General features: G+C 39.7%; 1 protein-coding gene across 4 annotated transcripts in view; it reads right to left on the bottom strand.

Annotated features, from left to right (window-relative positions):
- LOC122560216 (calcium-responsive transactivator-like) overlaps positions 1-26,023 on the bottom strand; it is a 122,554-nt gene that overhangs the window by 73,824 nt on the left and 22,707 nt on the right. For all 4 annotated transcript variants that reach the window (XR_015759534.1, XM_043710641.2, XM_043710640.2 and 1 more), the window contains exons 3-6: positions 20,620-20,704; positions 13,509-13,653; positions 10,489-10,689; positions 5,123-5,287 (exon numbers count right to left, since the gene is read on the bottom strand). Coding sequence is in view for 3 of the 4 variants with exons in the window: in XM_043710641.2 (XP_043566576.1) it covers positions 5,123-5,287; positions 10,489-10,689; positions 13,509-13,653; positions 20,620-20,704 (596 nt within the window). In the remaining variant the exon portion in view is untranslated. The remainder of the gene's footprint in view (positions 1-5,122; positions 5,288-10,488; positions 10,690-13,508; positions 13,654-20,619; positions 20,705-26,023) is intronic.

The raw sequence follows: 26,023 nt of genomic DNA, 5'->3' as shown, positions 1-26,023 counted from the left end.
TACTATACTGACTAACAACCTACTGAACAAATTTGCTGGATCGATGTGGGACATTGGTGCTACAATACCCTGACCACATCACTTGCTCTGTCATATTCCAGAGCAGAATAGGGTGCACTTGTCTGGCAAAGGTTATCATACACAACATTTTGTTGACACTCAACTGAATGTAAGGGTGCACATTATAACTGGAACCCTCTGATCAACACCGCTCCAGGGCTTCCTGTCCTTGCAAACAACAATTCCTTACATATTCTCCAAGTGACAAAACTGCACAGGCTGGCTGAAACCATGCAAGCTACACCTCATGCACCACTCCTGGAAGACAAGTTCAATCCATCTTCTGCCTGCCTTCTATCTCATTGCCGCATAAGGAGCAACCTTCCTGACCAAGATTAAGCAGCAGGCATCCTTCGGATCTTGGAATGGGAAACACGGAAGGTGACGAACAAGTTTCTCATGACAAATCCCATCTATCAAATGACAAACTTTGAATGACCACTGTGAGGGTGGTCCATGCTAAACAGGCCTTTGGCAAGCCTTTGACCCTATGCAGCTAATCTCCACCACAGGGGTCTTAGTATAAACAACAATGCACTAATGGAGAGACACAAACAAAAATCACCAAGAAGTATTTCCACTACAGACTAAATGATGGATCAGTCACTTAAACACAGCAAATGATGAGGTTATCGATTGTTTTTAAGAACTTGCATTCACAAAATAAATAGTAATGAAAATGTCAGAGATTATGACATCATTTTTAAATTATATTGGCATTCAGGGATCGCATCAGTGTTCTGTCCCAGGTTCAGTGCTTAGAAAAGAAGTTACCATCAATGATATTTTTGACAGTGATAACATTTATCAGTATACTGAAGATTCAAATATTCAATGCATCAAAAAGGAACTTTTTGGGATAACTGTTTTCTTTACCTCGGTTCGTGCTACAGCCGTGGAGTTAAGTTCACCAATCTTCAGAAGAGGTGATAAAGTGAATGCACAAAAACAGCTAGAAGATTTGTCATTGTCCCCTAGCCAAAACCTCACTAAAATATTGTGGGGTCATTTATCTTGTTTGTGGGCCCTTCATTGTGCAAATTCCTGCTCTGTTACCAACACTGATCTTGATCAACTGGGCCAGTGGCTATGGAGTGGGAGATGGAATTTAATTTAGATAAATGAGACGTGTTGCATTTTGTTAAGACAAACCAGGGCAGGATAAACACAATGAATAGTACGGCTCTGGGGAGTGGTGACAAATAGAGAGATCTAAGGGTGCAGGTACATAGTTCCTTGGAAGTTCTGTCACAGGTAGACAGGGTCCTGAAGAAGGCATTTGGCATGCTTGCCTTCATCGGTCAGAACTTTGAGTACAGGAGTTGGGATATCATGTTACAGCTATACAAGACATTGGTAAAGCCACATTTCAAGTATTGCATACAATTCTAGCCACCCTTATATAGTAAGGATTTTATTAAACTGGAAAGAGTGCAAAATAGATTTACAAGGTTGTTGCCAGGGCTGGAGGGTTTGAGCTATAGGGAGAGTCTGAATAGTCTATGGCTGTATTCCTTGGGGCATCGGAGGCTAAGGGGTGACCTTATAGAGGTGTATGAAATCATGAGGAGTACAGATAAAGTGAATAGCCAAAGACTTTTTTTCCAGGGTAGGGGGAGTCCAAAACAATAGGGCATAGTTTTAAGTTCAGAGGGGAAAGATTTAAAAGGGTCCTGACGGGCAGCTTTTTCACCCAGTGGTACCTATATGGAACAAGGTGCGACAGGAAGTGGTTGAGGCAGGTACAATTACAACATTTAAAAGACATTTAGACAGGTACATAGATAGAAAAGGTGCAGCGGGATAGAGGCCAAACTAAGGTAAATGGGACTTGTCCAGTTTCAGAAACCTGGTTTGCATGGACGAGTTGGGTCTGTTTCTGTGCTGGATGACTTTATGACTCTATTACAGTGTTAAGTTAACAGTTTACATGCTTTGTAATGCCTTTAATGCCTGAAAAGCACTTCTACAAAATGCAGGTTTTACTTTCACTTTAACATCTATAATGTTATAACTTCAGAGGTGTTACCATCACACCTAATGCAGGGCTGATTAAGATCTTAACATAGGCAGACACTCAAATTTAATGTTTTGTTACATCCTTTTTTGTGACAGGATTGTAACTTTATTCTGACAACTCAGCATTGCTTTCCATATCAAAGTGAATTATTCAACAGTGTGAGTTTAACAACACTGAGTTAAGAAGATTAATTGATGCTAATATTATTATAGAGATAGTAGTGCATAGCTAATGCTTTCACATTCAAATAAGACAAGAGCTTTGAGTTAGGAAGCAAAGTTAGTTGAACTATTGAATTGTCAATGAAGATGGTTAGTGCATTGCCACGTACATGATCAAATAAGATGAGAATTCTATAGGCTGGATCTTGACTTTACGTGATATTGTAAAATGGGTGATATTAAGTGAGTAGCCCCTTATGAATCTCTCTCCATTTTTATGTACAGCACAGAAACAGACCCTTCAGTCCAACTTGTCCATGCCAACCAGATATCCTATACTGATCTACTCCCATTTGTCAACATTTGGCCAATATCCCTCTAAATCCTTCCTATTCATATATCCATCCAGATGCTTTTTACTTACTGTAACTGTACCAGCCTCCACCACTTCCTCTGGTAGCTCATTCCATACACCACCCTCTGCATGAAACATTGCCCCTTTGTTCCCTGTTAAACCTTTTCCTTCTCACCTTAAACATCTGCCCTCTAGTTTTGGACTACCCTATCCTGGAAAAAAGACCTTGTCTATTTATCCTATCCATGCCCCTCATAATTGTTTAAACCTCTACAAGGTTCCCCTCTCAGTCTCCAACACTCCATGGAAAATAGCCCCAGTCCATTCAGCCTCTCCCTATAGCTCAAACCCTCCAACCTTGGCAACCTTTGCTGAATCCTTTCAACTTTAACAACATCTTTCCTATTGCAAGGAGACCAGAACTGAACACAGTATTCCAAAAGTGACCTAACCAATGTCCTGTACAGCCACAATATGACCTCCCAACTCCTATACTGAATGCACTGACCAATAAAGGCATGCATATCAAACACCTTCTTCACTATCTGTGACTCCACTTTCAAGAAACTATGAACCTGCACTCCAAGGGTCTCTTTGTTCAGCAGGACTCCCCAGGATCTTACCATTAAATGGATAAGTCCTGCCCCTGATTTGCTCACCAAAATGTAGCACCTCACACCGACTTAGTCAAGATCAATCCTGATTGCTTCGAAAACCACATTCCTCTTAAATTCAAACACACCAGTCTTCTCACACAGAGACAAATGTGCATAATTTATTCTTTCATGAGATCTGGGCATCACTGGCAAAAGCAGCATTCGTTGCTCCTTCTTAATAACCCTTTAACTTAGCGACTTGCTTGCTCATTCCGGGAGTAGTTAAGAGTCAGCCACATGTTTGAGTTGTGTGTAGGACAAACCAGATAAGGATGGCAGATTGCCTCCGCTAAAAAGAGATTACTGAGTCAGATGGGTTTTTGCAACAAATTGATATAGTTGACATGATCACTGCCATTACCAAGACCAGGTTTATATTCCATATTAATAATGGAATTCAAATTCCACTAGTTACTGCAATGAAATTTGAACCCATGACCCTACAGTGTCTGGATTATTAGTCCAGTGACATTACCACTATGCTACCATTTCTTTCTTTATACCATCAGTGCAATCTTCTACAAACAAAATTATAGAACATATAGTAATACAACTAGATGTTTGGTCCAAAGTTTATTTCTTATAATTACAAATTAAAAGTTAAAATTAAGCACTGTGCTACACCATAAAGAAGCTCTATATTTCATTTTCCCTCCTCCCCAAAATGAACTCATACCCAAAAATTAGCTTCCCTACAGTATGGAAACAGGCCCTTTGGCCCAATAAGTCCACACCGACCCTCCAAAGAGTAACCCACCCAGATCCATTTCCCTACCTTATACTGATGCCCGACTAATGCACCTAACACTATGGGCAATTTAGCATGGTCAATTCACCTGACCTGCACATCTCCCGACAGTGGGAGGAAACCGGAGCACCCGGAGGAAACCCCACGCAGACATGGGGGGAGTGTGCAAACTCCACACAGGCAGTTGCACGAGGCAGGAATCAAACTTGGGTCCCTGGCGCTGTGAGACAGCAGTGTTACACACTGAGCCACCGTGCCGCCCTGATATATGAACCCAACATCAAAATTGAATTTAAACACAGCAAAAACAAATTTTAAGAGCATCTGTTACAATCTAGATATATCCTGTAAAATACACCTATAATTTACAACCTACAACTATTCAGAATAAATATTATTATTTCTTCTAATTTATTGATAACCCTGAAGAAGTTTTTGAAAGAAAGAAGAGAAGTAAATAGTTGGTGATTAGAAAAACTTACAAACAAATAATCTGAGATCCCTATAGGATTAACTGAGCACAGGCAGGTAGCAAGCAAACTAAAGCAATTAAAGTTAAAAATCACACAACACCAGGTTATAGTCCAACAGGTTTAATTGGAAGCACACTAGCTTTCGGAGCGACGCTCCTTCATCAGGTGACAATCACCTGATGAAGGAGCAGCGCTCCAAAAGCTAGTGTGCTTCCAATTAAACCTGTTGGACTATAACCTGGTGTTGTGTGATTTTTAACTTTGTACACCCCAGTCCAACACCGGCATCTCCGAATCATGAAAGCAATTAAACACAGCCACCCCATGTACCACATCTACCCATTAAGAACACCAAACTTTAAAGATTAAAACTTTCTATACTGGCTTTTGTAAGTTCTCTACAAGCTTTCTTTGCAGTAGTTAATAATATTAAAAACACATACTGATAGAAGAGCATTTGGTTTTTATGTGTAATGCCTCATGAATGTATTTCCTTAATTTACATATCCCACTGAAGACGACAACTTTTCCCAAAGAGAAACTCATGCTCTTCATCTAGGACAGAGCCAAGAAAAATAAACTACAATGTAGAGAATTGGAAAAATGCATAAAAAACACCAAGTTATATAGTCACAAACGCAATTCATACCTTGTTGTGATGACCTATATGGCCCCATTGGCCTTTGCCCCATTATGTTGTTGCCTTGGTTACTTTGTCCCATCATCCCCATGGCTGATGGCCCTTGGTAATGTTGACCACTTCCTTGCGGGGTACTGTAATGTGAGGTCGCGGCTTGCTGGTGCATCATGGGAACTGTAAAATAATCTGAAGTCAGCAAGTCTACTAAAAAAAAGATAATTTCTTCATGTTCAAGAAAGAATGTGCAAATTTTCCCTGGCATTTCATATGCCCCGATGTGGTACATTCTCAGAGTAAGTAATTACATCAGCAATTTGAATACTTTATTCAATTGTCAAAATATTGTAAAGCCCATACTAAATTTTGAAATAACTAAACTGCACTATTTAATTCAAAATTGGTTCCATTTAAATTTTATTGTCACATTACTAAATAGCCCAGTGGCAGAATCACAATTGCTAAATATCAATGAGGTTAGAACATAACTTTAACTCCAACATAAAAGCAGCTTGTGTAGTGCACTGCCAAAGATTCAAGTGAACAACAGAGCATTGACAGCCTGCTACAAAGCTGTTCCCATTTTGATGAGTTATAAAAGAGCTGACTAGCTCATCAGCAACTTTCAATCATTAGAACTTCAATGTGAAGGCATATAACATGTTCAGAGCAAGCATCAACAGCGCAATTCTACACTCATGCCCTCATCCATTTCTCTACGTCTCACTCCAAATTCCTCAACATATTTTCTTCTTCTGGAGACCGTGCCTCATATTAGCCTTCATTCCATTCCCACAGGCACTTTCTGGTACATTTTTTTTGTGTTATTGTAGATAGAAGGGAACCTAAAACTATTTAACTGGATCAAAACATTATCCTGTCATGTCTTCACTAAAATACTGTATTCAGATGTGTTCAGTGTTGATTGGACAGGAAGAAGGGGCAGGAATGTTGGTTGTTTCTACCTTCTTACTTTCCTAAACCATTGACAGCACAGGATACTTTTGGCAACACTACCATTTATCTCTGAGAACAACCAACATGAAACAAACCTGAGGCCTTTTTTGATTTTAATAGTTTAGTACTACACTAAACCTTTGAGTCATCACAGGCATTGCAACTATTTTCTTTATTTCACATGGAAATTCAGAAATCTTAGTGTGAAGACATTGAATCATATTTTATACTGAACCATAGAAGGTGAATTAGAGATGTCTATTTAACTGTTTACATATTAAATCAAAATTGGGATACCTTTGTGTTCAGCCACTAAACTGTTTCTAATAACCAAACCTTTTGAGCAGTTCATGTTCTTTAACTCTTCTGGACTACTTGCTTCCATTTACTTTCTGGTGACAACTTTTAATTTGGCCAATTAGAAATAGGTTTGGAACAATCTTAAAATGTATGTGATTTTTCCTCAAAAATCTTTTCAATTATAAACATATTTGCCCATCACACTGTCTTTGATAACCTACATTGATTCCTTATCCCTCAATTATGATTGTAATATTTCAGCTCTAACATGGCGGTCTTCATTACATATCCTCCCACATCTTCATTCTACACCATTTCCATAACTTTCTCCAGCTGTATTTCACTCCACTGGATGTCAGACCTCTCCCAGGTCTCCAAGGCATTTTCTGCTCTCCTCTACTCCACCTTCAATTACAGAAGTGATTGTGTCAGCTTTGCCATTTAGAAATCCTTTGACAAACCCAGCCTTTATAAACGACCTGGATGAGGGCGTAGAAGGGTGGGTTAGTAAATTTGCAGACGACACTAAGGTCAGTGGAGTTGTGGATAGTGACAAAGGATGTTGTAGGTTACAGAGAGACATAGATAAACTGCAGAGCTAGGCTGAGAGGTGGCAAATGGAGTTGAATGTGGACAAGTATGAGGTGATTCACTTTGGTGGAGTAACCGGAATGCAAAGTACTGGGCTAATGGTAAGATTCTTGGAAGTGTAGATGAGCAGAGGGATCACGGTGTCCAGGTACACAGATCCTTGAAAGTTGCCACCCAGGTTGACAGGGTTGTTAAGAAGGCATACAGTGTTTTAGCTTTTATTAATAGAGGGATTGAGTTCCGGAACCATGAGGTTATGCTACAGCTGTACAAAACTCTGGTGCAGCCGCACTTGGAGTATTGTGTTCAGTTCTGGTCACCGCATTAGAAGGAGGTGGAAGCTTTGGAAAGGGAGCAAAGGAGATTTACTAGGATATTGCCTGGTATGGAGGAAAGGTCTTACGAGGAAAGGCTGAGGAACTTGAGGCTGTTTTCGTTAGAGAGAAGAAGGTTGAGAGGTGACTTAATAGAGACATATAAGATAATCAGAGGGCTAGATAGGGTGGACAGGGAGAGCCTTTTTCCAAGAATGGTGATGGTGAGCACGAGGGAACATAGCTTTAAATTGAGGGGTGATAGATATAGGACAGATGTCAGAGGTAGTTTCTTTACTCAGAGAGTAGTAGGAGTATGGAATGCTTTGCCTGCAACGGTAGTAGATGTGCCAACTTTAAGTACATTTAAGTCGTCATTGGACAAGCATATGGGCGTACATGGAATAGTGTAGGTTAGATGGGCTTCAGATTGGTATGATAGGTTGGCGCAACATTGAGGGCCGAAGGGCCTGTACTGCGCTGTAATGTTCTATGTTCTTCTCTATCTTCCTACCTTTAAAAGACTACTCAAAAACATAACTCTGACCAAGCGTAGTTTAAATATGCTAATCATCCCACAACAGTCTAAATTCATTTTATTACTACAGTTGTACAAAGGTATATCTCTATAAGTCATACGGGGCCAGATTTTCATCTCCCAAAGGAGGTGTGAATCACATCATAAAACACTGAACCTTGCTTCTCCAGCAAATCAAAAAATCCATCTCCATCTACATTCCCATCCTCACACCATTTTTATGTGGTCTTTTCATGAGTTTGGAAGGACTCGTTTCAAAACACACATGCGTGGACACACTTCTTCTGAGGTGAGAGTTCCAATTTCATGTGCGAGTCTGAATTTTACAAGCTCTGCAAACAAAATACACAACTCCTTGAAGAATTCATGACCACTAGGTAAATCCTGCTGAGGATTGTACAACATTCTGAAGAGTACACATAAAATGTTTTGACACCTTCAATACTCAAGTGTCAATACTCGATGTATTATTATGTAGATTTGTTTTTAATCATAGACATCTGTTCTGCAAAGGTAAATTAATCCTTACACTGACAATCATTTCATAAGTGGTGCCATGCATTACAGTATTTTTCTCATTTGAGAAAATATCAAAATGCATTAAAATTGTAAAAACAAGTATTCCATCAATCTCTGCTGTCATGTTTTGTGCTGTGATATAAATTCACTGAAAGCTATCAGAACTGCCCTGTGTTTAAACATGGAAAAATAAATCTGCATCTACTCCGTTAACTAGAATCTGTTACCAAAACCCCGGTAACTAATATGAATACCTGACAGTGTTTCCAATGCTATGATTGTTTAAGTTCAGCTGATGTTCTATCGATCCATGAACAGTTTAAATTGTCATAACATATGGGTCACTGGGTCATAAATCCTAATACTCACTCTCTAGTGGCAATTTGGGTGTACTGCAGCATACTGCAGCGGTTCGAGAAGACAGCTCACCACCACCTCTTCAAAGGCAACTATTATTTATTGATTTAATATTTTGTTACTCATATGTATGAGCAGTGAAAAGTGGATAAAGAGATGGACAATAAATGCTGGCCCAGACGGAATGCCCACATCCCATGAATAAATTTAAAAATGCAGAATATGCCTTTGATGTGGTGTCATACTTGCTTAAAAATCAAATAAGTACTTAAAGGACTTTTTGAAACAGTGTGTACTTTTCCCCCTGTAACAATGACAGTATGTTTGAAGTCATAACTTTAAAACATTGTTAGAGGTTTTTTTTCTATTGGTTTTAGAATACTTCCCATAGCTATCACATAGCTTCTGAGGAATGGACATAATGCATACTGGGAGAGTAGCTGTGAAAGATACATGGGTATACTGGGTGAATTGTATCAGGATGTCTTGGGGTTCTCAGCAGGGGTGTTAATATTGGGGTGACTGGAGCATTGAGGGAGCATGGGGTAGCATGGTCAATCTTAGGGAGCATGGTGGGCCTGTAGGAAGCTTGAAGCGGCATTGGTGATATGAGGGGGCTGAGGGTGAAATAGGGGTGAGGTGTCAGTGAAGCTCCATCAGAAATCTGCAACATGGGATAGCATGGGGGACCTGAGGTGGAATAGATTGGCATGTGGAGCAGTTGGGTGTATGAGGCTAAGGGCTGAGGTTTAGGGGAATTTTAATCATTGTGGGGAGTTGGGCTGCTGTGTTGCAAAACTGAGTCAGGGTTTCCAACTGGCCCATCTCTGCACCCATCCTCCTCACAAACAAAACCACATCTAAAATCTGCTGCAAATCCAATCCCTATATGAAAAGACAGGCAAATGGAAACATGGGTTGGGTATACATTTGGGAAGTGTGCAGGTCAGACAGTGATTTTTAGTTAAATTCTCTTCCAATCACTTTGTGCTTATCCTTGCATTACAGTCAACGGTTCGGATAGACAACTCAAACAGTAAGCCCTTGGTTGTGATTTGAAGTGGAACTTCACTAGTCATAACAACAATAGAATGAAGCTAGATTCTTGACCTAAAACAAACCTACTGCTTTATATTCATGAACTTGAAATGAAGGCAATTCAACAGAAACAGTTGCTTTGACAAATGCTGAGATTGTGTTCAATAGGCTTCTCTCACAAGCCAGTATAGTTTCTCTATTATGCAGAAGGCAACAATTAAAAGGTACATCCGTAAATCATGATAAAGTTTAGTACTTATCTCTCAACAAAAAGATAGGAAAACCCCTCACTTAGTTTCCATTTAGAGCAAAAGAAACAAAAAGCATATTTCCAATTGGGAAACAGCTACACTCGTGGTCCTATTGCAAGCTGGCCAAGACAGGCTTCATTCAATGTTGGAAACATGATCTTTCATCAATCGTTGGAGTTTTAAATGTCAGGAAAAATATAAACAGCTTCAATATTTTCAGGTTTCATTCAAGCTTCAAAAGCTTCTCAAATCTATTTACAACTCATGTGCATCTGGTTTCATCTGGGTAAGAGAAAAGACTTGGAGAAATTGTTATCCCACTGTTCAAGTATATTGTGGCTATTTTAAGTAAATTGTTCAAAGATTTGTGTTTTTTTTAAATTTGCATAAGGGTGAATGAAAGCTGATCAAGTAAATTGACAGGTATTTTATAAAAAAGCCCAAAAACATAAAAGTCACTCGTGCCAAACTTATTTATTACATTAATACAACATGCTACTTTAAAAAGTTTACCTTGACCAGTTTGCATGCTCATGTTTGTCCGAGATCCATAGTTTGCCATTGACTGGCCCTGACTCTGCATCTGCATGCTTTGTGATGAGGGGACAGAGTGACTATAAGCGCCTGCACTTCCATGGTTATTTACAGGCATGGTCATTGAAGAGCTCGGTATTGCTGCTGGCCCTGACTGCTGCACTGAAACATGAGACGGACCTAAAGAAACAGAGCCAAACTCGGTCACAATGATCCATTCTAATAATCTTTCAAGTTAATCAATAGTTCAGCAGATACTTCAGTGGCCCAGGCTCATTCAAAACCTAAACCCCTGGTCCCTTTTTGATTCCAAATGCAACTATCTTACCTGAGGATGTGTAAGTTAAAGGGACAGACCCTCAAACTGAAAGTGATCATAAACCAGCAATTTCTCTCAGATTCAACAGTGGTGCACTCTACTGTTGTTCTCCCAATATCCAACAGTTCAGGAAGGCAGTTCACGGTCACCTTCTCCAGGACAATTCAGGATTAGCAATAAGCGCTGGCCTAGATAATGATGCCCACATGAAGGAATAAAAATAAATGTTGTTGCAGATTATTTTGCCTATCTGCTCCTCCAAGCAACCTTTGCAGGATGGTTGCAAACTTAACAAATTTGTTAAGGCCCAACCAAAACCATTTACCACTGAACAGAAAGTGCAGACAGTAATGAAGGAGACGAGGAACCCGTACCCTGAAAGAAATTAAGGGTGAATTGTGACAAAATAAATTCCATCTATGCCTCTTAAATGGATAGGTGAGTGGGGCCCATCAAATACCCTATCACTCATAACATACAGACTTACTAGTACTTTCATTACTCGTTGACTTGGTACCATAATTTGTAATACCAGCAGAGATCACTCTGGCCCAAGTCCTCTCTACAAGACCAATTTACAGATTATTGGGATGGCAGTAACTGTAGAGAGAATCAGAGTTAACTTGTTTTAAGTCCGGTACTGACTCTTCTTAAAAACCCCATTTAGTTCTGAAGAAGAGTCATAGCAGACTTTAAATATTAACACTCTACCTCTCTCCATAAGTGCTGTTAGATCTGCTGAGTTTTTCAGCATTCCCTGTGTTTGTTTTAGATTTCCAGCATCCATGGTGTTTTGTTTTTGTACAGACTTTAGTTACAGATTACTGGGAAATGCTCATATGGTGTGTGTATTAGGGGTAGGGGTCGTGGGGGGGGTGGTGGTGGTGGTGATGAGTTAACAGATAAAGAGAGTGAAATGACAATCTACTCTCAATTGCTGGCAAGAGCAATAGCATAAAGCTCTCTGTCGATACCAAGACAAGGCCAGCTGCAGGTATTAATGAGGAAACAACAACAATTAAATATTGAAAAGCAAATTAACATTTTTTTTGATAAATGTATTGCTTTAGGAAAGGAAAGGGTATAATCAGAGTAAGAGAATCGCCAACAGTTAATGGTCACTTTACAAAGAAGGGCCAGTATCAAAAAGTCAAAACTCTGAAATCGACAGAAGGGAGCAGTTCAGTAGTGCCACGAAGAATGGTGATCATTGCCACGGCTGGCAGAAGATCAGGGTCTTGCAGAAGATAAACAAAATCAAGATTAAAATTAAGAAAGGGCTAAGTTCAGGAAGGAAATCCCTGCAGGGGACCTTGTTGCTGCTGTCCCTGCTGTGATCATTACTGCACTGCATTAAATCTTCCCCTCTCCACAAGGAGGCCACATCCCTTTAGCTGGCTGATCATGCAACAGCAAAATGGCATGTTAAAATTGGGCAGTTAATCATTGAAACTGGCAGCCTGGCTCCCTGGGACTGAATCCCCCACCATCAACATGCTGCAGGTCACTGACCAGAAACTGAATTGGAACAGCCATATTCATGAGAATAAGTCAGTGGCTGCAACTGTGAGAGGGGAGTCACTCCTTACTCCCAAAGGCCTGTCCACTATCTACAATGCATAAGTTAAGCTGCTCTCCGCTCCAGTTGCTTGGATGGGAGCTACTCCAACAGCAAATTTCCAACACCATTCAAAGCAAAGCAGCTCACTTGTTTGGCGCCCCAGCCACCAGCTTCAACATTTAATTTCACTGCCACTGACCCTCAGTAGTAGCATTGAGCATCAGCTACAAGGTGCACAGCAGCAACTCACCAAGGCTCCTTGACAGCACCTTCCAATCCAGCTCCCCGCAGTTTCACTGGTTCCCTGCCTTCCAGCCTGGCTCCACAGGCCAGTAAAACCTGGTCCATATTAAAATCAAAACTAGAAGAGCTGGAATGGAGACAGGGGCAGGGCACTGGTTAGCTTGCTACCACTATGAAAAAGTGCCTTTTTAGAAAAGTAGTTGAGAGCCATACTACAATACAGTCTGTATTCAATTGGAGAAATAAAGAGAAAACCTAAACAACATGTTGAAGAACATTGCTTCAATTTAACTCATGATAAGGTCTTCAAGACTTATCCACGTGTTTCATTCATCGTTTGGATTGTTATATTGACTAACTTGAACACATGCGTGAGCTACTATACCAGTAGTAGATGTCGTTATTGAAAAAACATTTTGCTTTCAACTAATCCCATATGCCAGATGAGGTGGCACGGTGGCTCAGTGGTTATCACTGCTGCCTTACAGCGCCAGGGACCCGGGTTTGGTTCCAGCCTCAGGCGACTGTGTGGAGTTTGCACATTCTTCCTGTGTCTGCGTGAGTTTCCTCCCACAATCCAAAAGTGTGTAGGTCAGGTGAATTGGCCATGCTAAATTGCCCATAGTGTTAGGTGCATTAGTCAGGCATAAATGTAGGGTAGGGGAAATAGGTCTGGGTGGGTTACTCTTCGGAGGGTCGGTGTGGGCTTGTTGGGCCAAATGGCTTGTTTCCACACTGTAGGGAATCTAATCTAATCTACAGACATTACACTAGCTTGAACTCTACCCATTTTTCAGACTTATAATCTATCAGATCTCATATCTCAATAATGCGACACATTAAATAAAAAACATTTAGTGCTATTAGATAACCTACCATTGCTCATCTGGCTCTGCATTAATGGAGAAGGGGGTATACCTCCTCCCATGGTGTCACTGGGAACATTCTGTGAATGTAAAGCTTGATTTGATCCAGAAAGATTCATTCCTCCAGGTCCCATTGTCAGGTTTTGGGAAGGTGGCTATATAAAGGAAATCACAGAGGATAAGTGTGCACAATTAATAATTAATAATTAAACTTGCAAAGAAAACAAAAACCTTAAAATTGCTTTATTGAAAATAACGATGTTGCAAGTTTCCAATGTCTTAGATCATCACAGCACTTATTGTATTCTACAAGTAGTTAAGATAGTCTTCTCCGAAAGGGGAATGATCTCACAGAGAAAACTAAATATTACATTCATACAGAAAAGTTAAATACATTTTCATTTCTATAGCAACATATCACATTTTCAAGGAGGAAGTGAGGTCTGAAGATGCTGGAGATCAGAGCTGAAAATGTGTTGCTGGAAAAGGGCAGCAGGTCAGGCAGCATCCAGGGAACAGGAGAATCGACGTTTCGGGCATAAGCCCTTCTTCAGGAATGAGGAAGGTTTGTCCAGCAGGCTAAGATAAAAGGTAGGGAGGAGGGACTTGGGGGAGGGGCGTCGGAAATGTGATAGGTGGAAAGAGGTCAAGGTGAGGGTGATAGGTCAGACTGGGGTGGGGGCAGAGAGGTCAGGAAGAAGATTGCAGGTTAGGAAGGCGGTGCTGAATTCGATGGATTTAACTCAGACAAGGTGGGGGGAGGGGAAATGAGGAAACTGGTGAAATCCGAGTTCATCCCTTGTGGTTGGAGGGTTCCTAGGCGGAAGATGAGGCGCTCTTCCTCCAACCGTCGTTTTGTTGTGGTCTGGCGATGGAGGAGTCCAAAGATCTGCATATCCTTGGTGGAGTGGGAGGGGGAGTTGAAGTGTTGAGCCACAGGGTGGTTGCGTTGGTTGGTCCGGGTGTCCCAGAGGACACATTTTCAAGACATCTTAAAAGACATTGTATGGATTTTTTTTCTGAAGTGCATTCATAGTTGTATGTAGATGTCTATACAGCTAAATTATGTCCAATAGGGTCCCTTGCAGACAAATTGAACGCATGAGTAGATATTTCTGTCTTGGTAATGGACGCTAGCAAAAGGAATGCTATTCTTTGGTCCTTAGAAAGCATCATAGGATCCTTTGAATGACCTGAATAGGCAAAAGAAATCAGCTCATTCAAATAGCACACACGACAATGACCCATTCCCTCAGTTATTGCCCTGAGTTTTGTCAGAGGCAGACTGCTCTACACACTCAAAATTAAGAAGATCAAGCTTGTTTCATTTAGAATCCAACAGGAGATCTGACAAATGCAGTAACCCATGTAGCCCTTAGGTAGACTAGCACAGGCTCAGTGTCAGGTTAGCTCATCCGAGTGAGGATAGCGTGAAGGGTGAAAATATTAGCGTGTGTGTCACAGGCTATAAAAGGATTTTATTAAAAAAAGGATTTCTTCTCCTACCCAGTAACCCTGCTGGAAAGTACAATGATAGGATTGGATTCACCCACCACCAGCAAACTATCAACTTGCAGCTCTTCACTGCCTTGAGTTAGACTGGGCCATAGCACATGAGCCACTGCATTATCATAAATTAATAACCTCATGGGAAAGTGAGATGTGGAGGTGTGGGAAAGGAGGTTTAAATTGTCAGCTCTCATAATCTTTGTATTTTCTTTGGAAAGATGCATGGATGCTGTATCTAAAACTTCATTATTATTCCACTCTGATTCCTATATTGAACAATAGAACACAATTCCCTACATCTGCAGCATTGCACCAAAGATTAGATGAATATCAAGGTATAGAAAAGGACAAAATTTGCTTTCTAGCTTGAATATAATAAATCCTTCCATACAAAGAGCACATTATTGATGAAGGGCAGCTTTTTCCATTGGCTCTCAGTACATTTTGTTCTTAAGTACTCTGTACAGTGATCCACAACTTTCTTTGGCCTGAGTGTCCTGTATGAAAGCAGGCCAAGAACAGAAAAGCGACTCAGTTTATTTAATTGGCACAATTTCTGGCAGAATCTCAAAATAAAACTTTGAATCAATTTGAGCATTGCTCATCTGGAAAGGAATGCACAATGTTTTAGTTGATAAATGTGAAATACTGGCTGGCATTTTTCATGGAGCCAGTTCCCCATCCAGCAATGGCAAGTGCATTGATACCTGGCAGGGAACCCATGACCTGCCTTTATGAACCCCTTGTTGTTAAATGTCTCTCATCGAGATCTGCGCTAATCAGGCAGGATGTCACACCTTCAAGGGCAGCTCTCCAATCAGAAAACTTGGCAGCCCTTCAACCACAGCAGCACTCCTGAGTGCAGTGTTCATGCAGCCAGTCCCCTAACGGGAACAAGAGAAGAGATCAGGCTGCGTGATAAATCAGGTGATTTCATCAAAGTAAGTTATGCAGGCTTGCCAAGTCTGCTGACATCCACAACTGGGATGCCTGGCAGCATGGGGGGGGGGGGGGGGGAAAGGGGGCAGGAGGGACAGGGGTTTAGTAGAACAAGCATCACTGGCATGGTTGGCTTCTATTACACACAGAATAGGACAGACCAAACCTTCACCCTATCCCATTCTGGGCTCACATCCAGACTGCTAGGGTTCCTCTGGTAACCTTAGTAAGGTAACGTAGCAAGGAAACCCCCTGCCATTGGCAAAATACCAGTGGGAAGACCCTCAAGTGGCCTCAATGGGGCAGAAGACATTACCCAGGCCATTGATAAACTGCCAGTGTTAGCAGATAGGTGATGCTTCGCAATGCCACCTATTTACCCCCACTGCTTTCCCCCCTCCCCTCACCCACCAGCCTGTTCCCAGGACATAGAAGTGAAATACCAGTCATTATTCTAGCAACTGATCAATTCCTAGTTCCACCTACCAAATCCTTGTCTGATAAATGGTGAGAGAGAGGTAAGAGTGGACATTAGACCGCTGGAAATTGAGGCTGGAGAAGTAGTAAGGAGGAACAAAGAAATGACGGAGGAACTGATAGATACTTTGCATCAATTTTCACAGTGGAAGATGCCAACAGCATACCAGAACTTCAAAAGAATCAGGGGACAGAGGTGAATGTAGTGGCCATCACTAAGGCAAAGGTGCCGGGGAAGCTGAAAGGTCTGAAGGTGGATAAATCACATGGACCAGATGGGCTACATTCCAGGGATCTGAAGGAGATAGCTGAGGAGATTGTGGAGGGTTGTGAACTTTCAAGAATCACTGGAGTCAGGGAGGGTCCCAATGGACTGGTAAACGGATAATGTAATACCTTTGTTTAAGAAGGGAGGGAGGCAGAAGGCAGGAAATTATAGACTGGTTATCCTGACTTGGTCATTGGTAATATTGTGGAGTCCATAACTAAGTATGAGATTGTGGATACTTGGAAGTGTGGGATAAAATAGGGCTTTGTCAATGGAAGTTCATGCATGATAAATCTGTTAGAATTCTTTGAAGAGGAAACAAGCAAGTTAAACAAAGGGGAGCCAGTGGATGTGATCTATTTGGACTTCCAGAAAGCCTTTAACAAGGATGCTGCTAAATAAGGTGGAGTTATGGTGTTAGGGGCACGGAACTGGTATGGATAGAGGACTGGCTGACTGGCAGAAGGCAGAAAGTGGGGATAAAAGGATTCTTTTCTGGATGGCTGCTGGTGACTAGTGGAGTTTGGCAGGGATCCATGTTGGGGCCACGGCTATTCACATTAAACATTAATGATCTGAAGGAAGGAACCAAGAGTATTTTTGCTAAGTTTGCAGATACACAAAGAGAGATGGAGGGATAGGTAGTAATGAGGAGGCAGAAATGCTGCAGAAGGAGTTGGGCTGGCTAGGACAGTGGGCAAAGAAGTGGCAGATGGAATATAATGTGGAAAAGTAATGTGGGAAAGTGTAAGGTATGCACTTTGATAGGAGAATTTTAAGAAAATGGTAACTATATCAGTCCTTCCAGAATAGTGATGTAATTCAGTATATGTCAGAACACAGGGACCCCTGGAGAACTAATGGAGGTTTGTCTGTACTATGCTTGTTTATTACACTGAGAGGTTCAGGATAATCAAGGATTAGTTTAGAAAAAAACAGACAGTAATAGGTTTTGGGCAGTTTGGAGGAGACTTATGGGGTTAGAAGCAAATATAGTTTCTGTCCTAGAAAACAACTATGGAACAGTTCAGGTAAAGCTCAGTTAACTAGTAGAAATGTTTTATTTGTCTACTTCTGCAGGTTATTAAAATGGTAAGAAAGTCTAAGCTCCTAGTTTTTTGAGTATTCATGTCAGAAGACTCCACAGTTACCGGTAAAGAACTGTGAAGGATCAGCTACATCAAACTTAAAGATTGGATATAGAGGGGTAACTTATCTGATTTTAAAACATTGTCAAGTGCATAGTGTTGGAGAATAGATTGAAACTCTGTTTTGCTGGGTATTTTTACTTTACTTGTTCTATTTCTAGATTTTGTTTTCTTTTGCGCAATAAAGTTTTGTTCTATTGTTAAAGAAAATTTGCAGTGAATGATCAATAATTAAAGAAAAATTATTTATGAGGCCAGATTTCATCCTGGTACCTGACTGGTCCAGTGGTATCATCAGCTGGAATCATTACCCCACAGGTGGAGTTAAAATCAGAAATCTGGAAGTTTCTGTAATAGCAATTCCTTACTATTGCAGAAAGCGTGCTGTTGAAGATTTCAAAGATGGCAATCAATCCAAATTTATTAGAAGATGAGAATCCCACTGTAAAAACAGTTACACTTCATGTAAACAGTGCAGTAAGTTCATAATTACTTGCAACACCTCTGTCGACCTGATCATCAAATTTCTCTGTTCCATATGGCAAAAAAAATACTTATCACATTTTATTAGTTTGTAATATTTCACCTTCTTCCTTAACCCCATGTTATTTTTATTATGCTATTTACAACATTATAAGTGAACAATAAAACCTACTTAATATTTTCTCGTTTATAGACTGTAAGAATGCTTCAATGTGATTGGCTGATTAGCTGGCTTAATGACATTGTTGTTACAGGACAATTGAAATCCTCTAAAAGAGTTGGCAGAATTAAGTTCAAATCAGGAAATTAAATCAAACACCACATAGATTGCTTCAAATTTTTCAGTAGTTTTCTTAGTCAGCAGTGAGTGACATCACTCCAACTTACAATGCAATATTTGGATCAACAGTTTTCAAACTACAGGGCCAAATGGTTCACTGTTAAATATGTAAAAGTCCTTAAGATAATGCATCAAAGCCATCTCAAACTAGATAGTTACTAATGCTTATATCACAACATAAAATGGTTCAGAATTGTTGATAAATTGCACGTTGCTTTCGTTACAGACTGATGTAGAAAGTGGAAACATCTGAGGTCTTCATTAAAGCATTCAGCCAAGGGGATTTGATAGCTTGTATCTTGCTCCTCTTCATGAGAATAAAAACAAACATTGAACATTAAAATGCTTTAGCTATGCTTCCAGCCTGTGGTTCTGTCAAAGGCTTGAGTTTTTAAAAACCCAGCTTGCCACCCCTTCAGTACTACATGGCTGCAGGTCAAGACTTTCAGTTTAGATATTGAACTGAGGTCCCAACTACTTTCGCAGGTAGATGTAAAAATTTGCATGGACTATCTGAAGAATAACAGGAAGATTTGCTAGATATCCAGTCCAATTGTCATCAGTCAGCCACCTACTAAAAATGGATGAGTTGAGCAGTTATCTTGTTGCTGTTTGCAGAGACTTGGTGTGTGCAGTTCAATCGTTGTGTTTTCCTACATTATAGAAGTACCTGCACTTCATTGGCTTCAAAGTACTTTGGAGCAGTCTGAGGTCATGGTTGCAAATGCAAATTCTTGTTTTTAAAAACCATTTTCTTTGACCGCTTTTAAAAAGCAATCTTCAAATATAAACAAAAGCATTCAATTAACTTCCTTCCACAGGGAACCAACTTTTACAAGCAAGCAACTTTGAATTGATTGTAAATTGGCATCTGGCTAGAGGATTAAAAACAACACATTTGCTCATTGGAAATCTTTGCATATTATTAACCATAGAGTAAACCCTTTAAAATCAGTACTGGATACAGACTTGTGCTAATTCTGATGCAAGGATTTTAGATAGTCTATTCAAAGCAAGGCAAAGGCAATTAATTTTAAAAAGTTAGCATAGAGGTTGTACAATAATGTTATTCACAGAGAAATTGTTATTTAATGTATATCTCAGTTGATCCTATTTCATTTTGATCTGCAAATTCATGATAAGATTTACCCCACAACTGCATTATAAGAATTTTTTTCACACATCTAAGAAATCCACAACTTAATGGAATTATATAAAGACCCTTAACACAGAGCAACACTAGGAGCAGCAGAACCATTGATTAGCAGTTATATCAGTAATCAAGTGACAGCAAGTTAATCAAAAGTGATAAATTAATCTCAAATCTGAGGTTGTGAGTTAAGTTCCCATTCTATAACTTGAGCACAAAAGTTAACACTAATGATTAGAATACTGTAGAAGTGCTCCACCACTGGAGGTGCTATCTTTTTAATGAAATCTTAAAGCTCCGACCTGTTTGACATCCCCAGGTGGATGTCACATATCCCCCAACAGCACTAGTTCAAGGAAAGGCAGGAAATTTATCCCCAGTGGCCTGGTCAACATTTATCCTTCAATCAATCAAACAAGAAAAATTCTCTGGTTATCATCACTGCTGTTTTTGGGTTTGTTGGGTGGAAATTGGCTGTCACATTTCTACATTATAGCAGTAATTACATTTCCAGAACTACTATATTGGCTGCAAAGTCCTTTGATAAGTCTGGTGGTCATGAAAGATATAATACAAATATAAGCTTTCATCATTATCTCTTTGTTAATTTGGATCCAAATATGCAATTTGACATCATAATTCCCAAACATATCTATGCCAGATCTGTTGTGGTTTGCAGAGGGAGGTTGAATTAAATGTTAATAGGTACAGCATTGATCTAGAAATATCTTTCATTATTGTAGATCTTTTAAGTGCTCGCTAAACACACTACAACCCTGGTTTTGCAACCATTGGTACATTACTTACAGCAGGTAGCAACGACTGCATATTTTGGTTGGAATCTGCTATTGTTGCCAGGTAAACCAAATTTCTGTGCAGCATTTGTTGGTATCTAAGAAATGGAAGAACAAAGGTAAAATTTTGTTTTTAATTCACGGAGGAATGTACTTTATATAAATCTTTGCAATAGTAATAAGAATGATAATGAAAATGGTAATGATAAACTCACATGTCCTTTCATTGCGTGGGCTTGCCCTGACACACAGAAGTGTATCTGAAAAAAATCTCTATTCAGATTGTCTCCTAATGCAGGATTAACTTGAGTTATTAATTTATAGAATAAATAGACATTAAAAGTGGTTTTTAGAACCCCACCCCACAATGTGGTTGTAGTCTCATATAGACTGGTTATGTGAATGTATTATTAAGCAATCATTTTGTTCTACTCCATTTTTTATTTCAGTCAATGGACCCACATTTAAATTAATTATTTAAAAAGTAGAACAGCAAAGCAATTGAAATCAACTAAAGTGAATCACAGTATGACAAATTGACCAAAACAGATTAAAAGGTAAGGTTTGAAAATACCATATACAGCCAAATATTTAACTAACCTTCAACCATGTGCCAAAATAATTATCACTTTCAGTAATGGGATTCAAAATTTAAAAGCATCAACTTAATTTTTCCAAATGCTCTCTCCTCCTCCTTCAACTTACAATAAATTGGTGTCTGGATACAAAATAGAGAGGGTTAGGAGTCTGGTATAAGGACTTAGCACTAAACAGTGATACAAAGACCCTTGTCTTCTACTACCGGATAGATCTGTAGGCATGGTCATAACATCAAAATGATGAGTGCTGCCAGGGATGAGCACATCTTTGTACAAATGAGATTTTTTCAGACAGCACAAGACATACAATATTTTATGTTCTAAGCAAGGTTGAGACTAAAAAGCTAACACATAAAATGATGATTGATATTGGAAAGTCCAAATTATGGACAAGGGTATGTGGTTCTGATATAGTTAATTAAAAACTCTACTCATGCTGTATTTTAAGACTAGTTTCTCCTTTCCCTAAAGATGCTAATATGATGTCCTTAAATTTTTGACATTCAAGTTGCTATAGTAAAGAGAACAAAATGATTATGGCAGTTTCAGGGATCTGAGTTGTATAAATTGATATTATATTAACTTGGTGACTTTCCTTCACATGTAAAGCATGACATTCATCAAATCTCAGGCCAGACAAGAACCCACGTGCAGATGACAGATATACCTGCTCCACAGGATATTCTTTGTACACAGCAGCTTGTCCCAAGAGAAAATATGCCCACAGCTGTGCCAAAATGAGCACAGTGACAGCAGCAGATGGCAGAACAACAGGGCAAATCCTATTTCGTGACTATAGAGGCTAGTATCTACATACATGGTTGCCCAATTGCAAACTCCACTGTTATGGGAAGAAAGTCATTGCATGACCTGATGCCTCAAATTCTGTGCAGATAATAAATATAAATGGAGTAACAAGGTAGAATTAAAAAGACCAAACACAAGCCAAAGACTTGACACCATAGTCATGAACCAGGCTTTAAAAATAAACAATTAAAGCCAATTGACAGATATATATTTTACCTAAGAGTCTAAGGTGGGGAAACTACTCCCAAAGTTCAACGTACCTGAAAAGTTGTGAATGGATTCTCAAACTATTCATTGTAGCAAGGCAAGTCACATATTCAATTGTCAATGCTACAATCCCATCCTGAATACTTATTGAACTTTTTTGCTTAAATTTTGCTTTTCTTTTATCACATTAAGTAATTAAAAAGTAACTTGTATAACTAAAGCGTAACAACAAATTAACATACGACCATCCAACATTGTTGCAGGAGAGGGCTACTAAAGCCTGCCCTGCCATTCAATATGATCTGTTTGCTCCATAGTCCTACTTACCTCATCTCTGTCTTGTATGAATGACCTCTTATTTTTAAACAGTGACTCTTAGTTCTAGATTCTCCCGCAACAGGAACCATGATTTCCATGGTCATTCTGTAAAGGCCTATCAGAGTTTTATAGGTTTCAATCAAGTCAACTCCTAACCTTCAAAACATTTTTAAAAGTTTTTCACAGGACGTGGGCTTCACTGTCGAGGCAATCATTTATTGCCCATCCCAAATTGCTCAGAGGGAGCTTAAGAGTCAATTTATGGGTGGCACAGCAGCTCAGTGGTTAGCATTGGTGCCTCACAGTGCAAGGGACCTGGGTTCGATTCCACCCTCAGGTGATTGCCTGTATGAAGTTTGCACATTTTCCCTGCATCTGTGTGGGTTTTCTCTGGGTGCTCCTATTTCCTCCCGCAATCCAAAGAGGTGCAAGGATTGGATGGGATGCTCTTTGGAGGGTCAGTGTGGTTTCAATCAGCTGAATGGCCTGCTTCCAATTGTATGGATTCTATGATTATATCCTGAAGAAGGGATACTGGATTTGAAACGTTATCTCTGCTTTCTGTACCAGACCTGCTGACTTCCTCCAGTAGTTTTTGTTCATGTTTGACTTTTCCAGAATCTGCAGTTCTTCATTTTAGTTAAGAATCAACCTCTTTCCTGTGGAACTGGAGTTACATGTAGACCAACAAATTTCTTTCCCTAAAGAGATTTATCAATCAGATGGGTTTTTTGGACAAGCAACAACGATTCTCATTCGGCTAGCTTTTTATTTCAGATTTTTTACTGAATTCAGATTTCACTAGCCACCATGTTTGGACTTTTACTCACCCTATTTTAATCTGGGAGTTAAGGATTACTAGTGCAGTTACCTTACCACTGTATCCAGTAAATACAAGCCTAGCCTGTTCAACCTTACAGGACAACCTGTTCATTCTAGATACGACACAAGTAATCCTTCTCTGAACTGCTTGCAATGCATTTACATCCTTCAATGAATAAGGTAGCTCATATTAGACACAGTATTCCAGGTATGATCTCACCAGTGCCCTGTATAACTGAAGTATAATCACACTACTTTTATATTCAATTCCCCATCCAATAAAAGATAACATTCTACTAGCTTGTCAAACTACTTGCTGCACCTGGAAACTAATCTTTGGTGATTTGTGCATTAAGTCACCTATATCTTTCTCCATCTCAGAGCTCTGCAATCTCTCACCATTTATATAATTGTTTTTTTTATTCCTACTGCCAACACTGTTTCACATTTTCCTGCATTATACTATATTTGCCATATCTTTACCTACCCACCTAACCTATCCATAAGCCTTTAGAGCCTCTTCAAACTTAATTTACTTCTTATTTTTGCATCATTAGCAAATTTAGAACTATACCTTCCATTCCTTCATTCAAGTCATTTATGTAAATTGGAAAGGGATAAGGCTCCAGTAATGATGTGGCACACCACATACTCAATCTTGCCATCCAGAAAATTGCCCACTTATGACTATTCTCTGCTTCCCATTAGCCCACCAATCTTTTACCAAGGCCATACTTTTACCCCCTGCACCATGATCTTTCATTTTCCATAATAATCTTTGTGGTAGCACCTTTTTTCAAAAGCATTCTGTAAATCTAAGTGCATCCCCTTTTTCCATAATACATGTTACTTCAAAGAATCGCAACAAATTGGTTCAACATGCTTTCCTTTTCACAAGAAAATGCTGACTCTGTCTGATTACCTTGTACTCATTTAAATGCCCTGCTATAACATCTTTAATAATAGCTTATAGCATCTTCTCTTTGACAGACATTAAGCTAACTGGCATACAGTTTCCTGCTTTTTGTCCTTCATCCTAATTACAGCATTAAAAGTGTGATATCATGGAGAATGAAGATAGGTTAGACAGTGAAAATAGCCAGGATGCATGGACATTTTTCAGACTTAGTTCTGCCATAAGCAGTCATTGAATCTTAATATCACACATTAAGCTTCCTCATTTATATCTGTAGTTATTTTCATGCAGTTTGACCATCTTTATCTCGTCACTCGATCAGCTCGAAACTTAGAATAAAATGTTTTACAGGTATTCTTATGTGTTACATCAAGAAACTAACAAGACTAGGAAATATGCACTATGGCGGATCAATCCCCCTTCCGATTTCAGTCACTTTTTGAATGTGAAGCATTTTGTTTTACAAGCTAGTTATGCAGGAACTTTGGAACACTTCATCTATACCAAATGTCTATTTCCATTGAGGTTCAGCTTGAAACAGAATTCTCTGGAAATGTATAAATGTTATCACAATTATTGCCAGTATTAGGCAGAGGAGTAAACTCCCAATTCGCTCCCTCCAACCTCCAGTATTGCAGAGCAAAATAATAGACGTACATTGTTTTGCTTGATACGTAATATAAACGTAGCTGCAGTTCTAAAATTAAGTGATCCACTCTTCACCTCCTCCACTAATCTCCAGCAACATTATTAATAATTAAGACCAAAAGACATAGGAGTGGAAGTAAGGCCATTCGGCCCATCGAGTCTACTCCACCATTTAATCATGGCTGATAGGCATTTCAACTCCACTTACCCGTATTCTCCCTGTAGCCTTTAATTCCTGTTGAGATCAAGAAATTATCAGTCTCTGCCTTGAAGACATTTAACATCCCTGCCTCCACTGCGCTTCGTGGTGATAAACTCCATAGCCCACCACTCTCTGGCTGAAGAAAGCTCAGCATTTTTACAGGAAAGCTTTAAAATAGCTTGAATGCCACCATGAACACATGAGATTTGAACATACAGAGTATTTCCAGCCAATGACAGATTCCTGAATCTGCTGGTCCCAGTAGAGTTCCTGCTTGCTCACCAATGTTTTCTTCTTTAGAGCATTCCAGGATGATTTTGGGATAGTTTAGGGGGACAAGCTGAGAAAAGTCCACAGGTCAGCGCAACATCGAGTGCCGAAGGGCCTGTTCTGCGCTGTATTGTTCTATGTTCTAAACATGGCACATGCTTTACTGGAAATGTTATCCAGCTTGAGAGTTTCCATAGCAGTCAAAACAAAAATACTTTAAAAATGTTGCCTACACGCAAGTGGTGATCCCCAAGCTCAGCTGGACTGGCGAGAGTGTCTACTTCCATTGGAATACCCTGTAGCTTGTATGCTCCACTTGCCACATTTTCTAATGATCAAGCCAGTTGTAGTGTCTGTTTGAAGTCCAGCTGGTAGATGTTTCTACATGGTTATGTCATTAATCCCACATAATAAATGGTTTCTCACCACCTCATCCTGGGTTAACCCAAAGTCATATGCCTCTGCCGGTCGACTTAACCTCGTCAAAAATCCCAATGTGGATTCTCCCAGTTCTCTAACAGCCAGTTAAAACCAAAAGCATCTCAGGATTAGAGAAGGTTTGGATTCACAATAGTCCTTAACCAACTCCATCAACTCTTGGAAGGTTTTAATGTCTGGTGCCTCTGGA

Source organism: Chiloscyllium plagiosum, unplaced genomic scaffold (assembly GCF_037043375.1).
Source record: "Chiloscyllium plagiosum isolate Xiang-an unplaced genomic scaffold, Cpla_swu_hap1 HiC_scaffold_15, whole genome shotgun sequence".
In the NCBI taxonomy this organism is placed as follows: Eukaryota; Metazoa; Chordata; class Chondrichthyes; order Orectolobiformes; family Hemiscylliidae; genus Chiloscyllium; species Chiloscyllium plagiosum.
The sequence above is the reverse complement of the archived record's forward strand: the minus strand, read 5'-3'. Positions and strand labels throughout refer to the sequence as shown.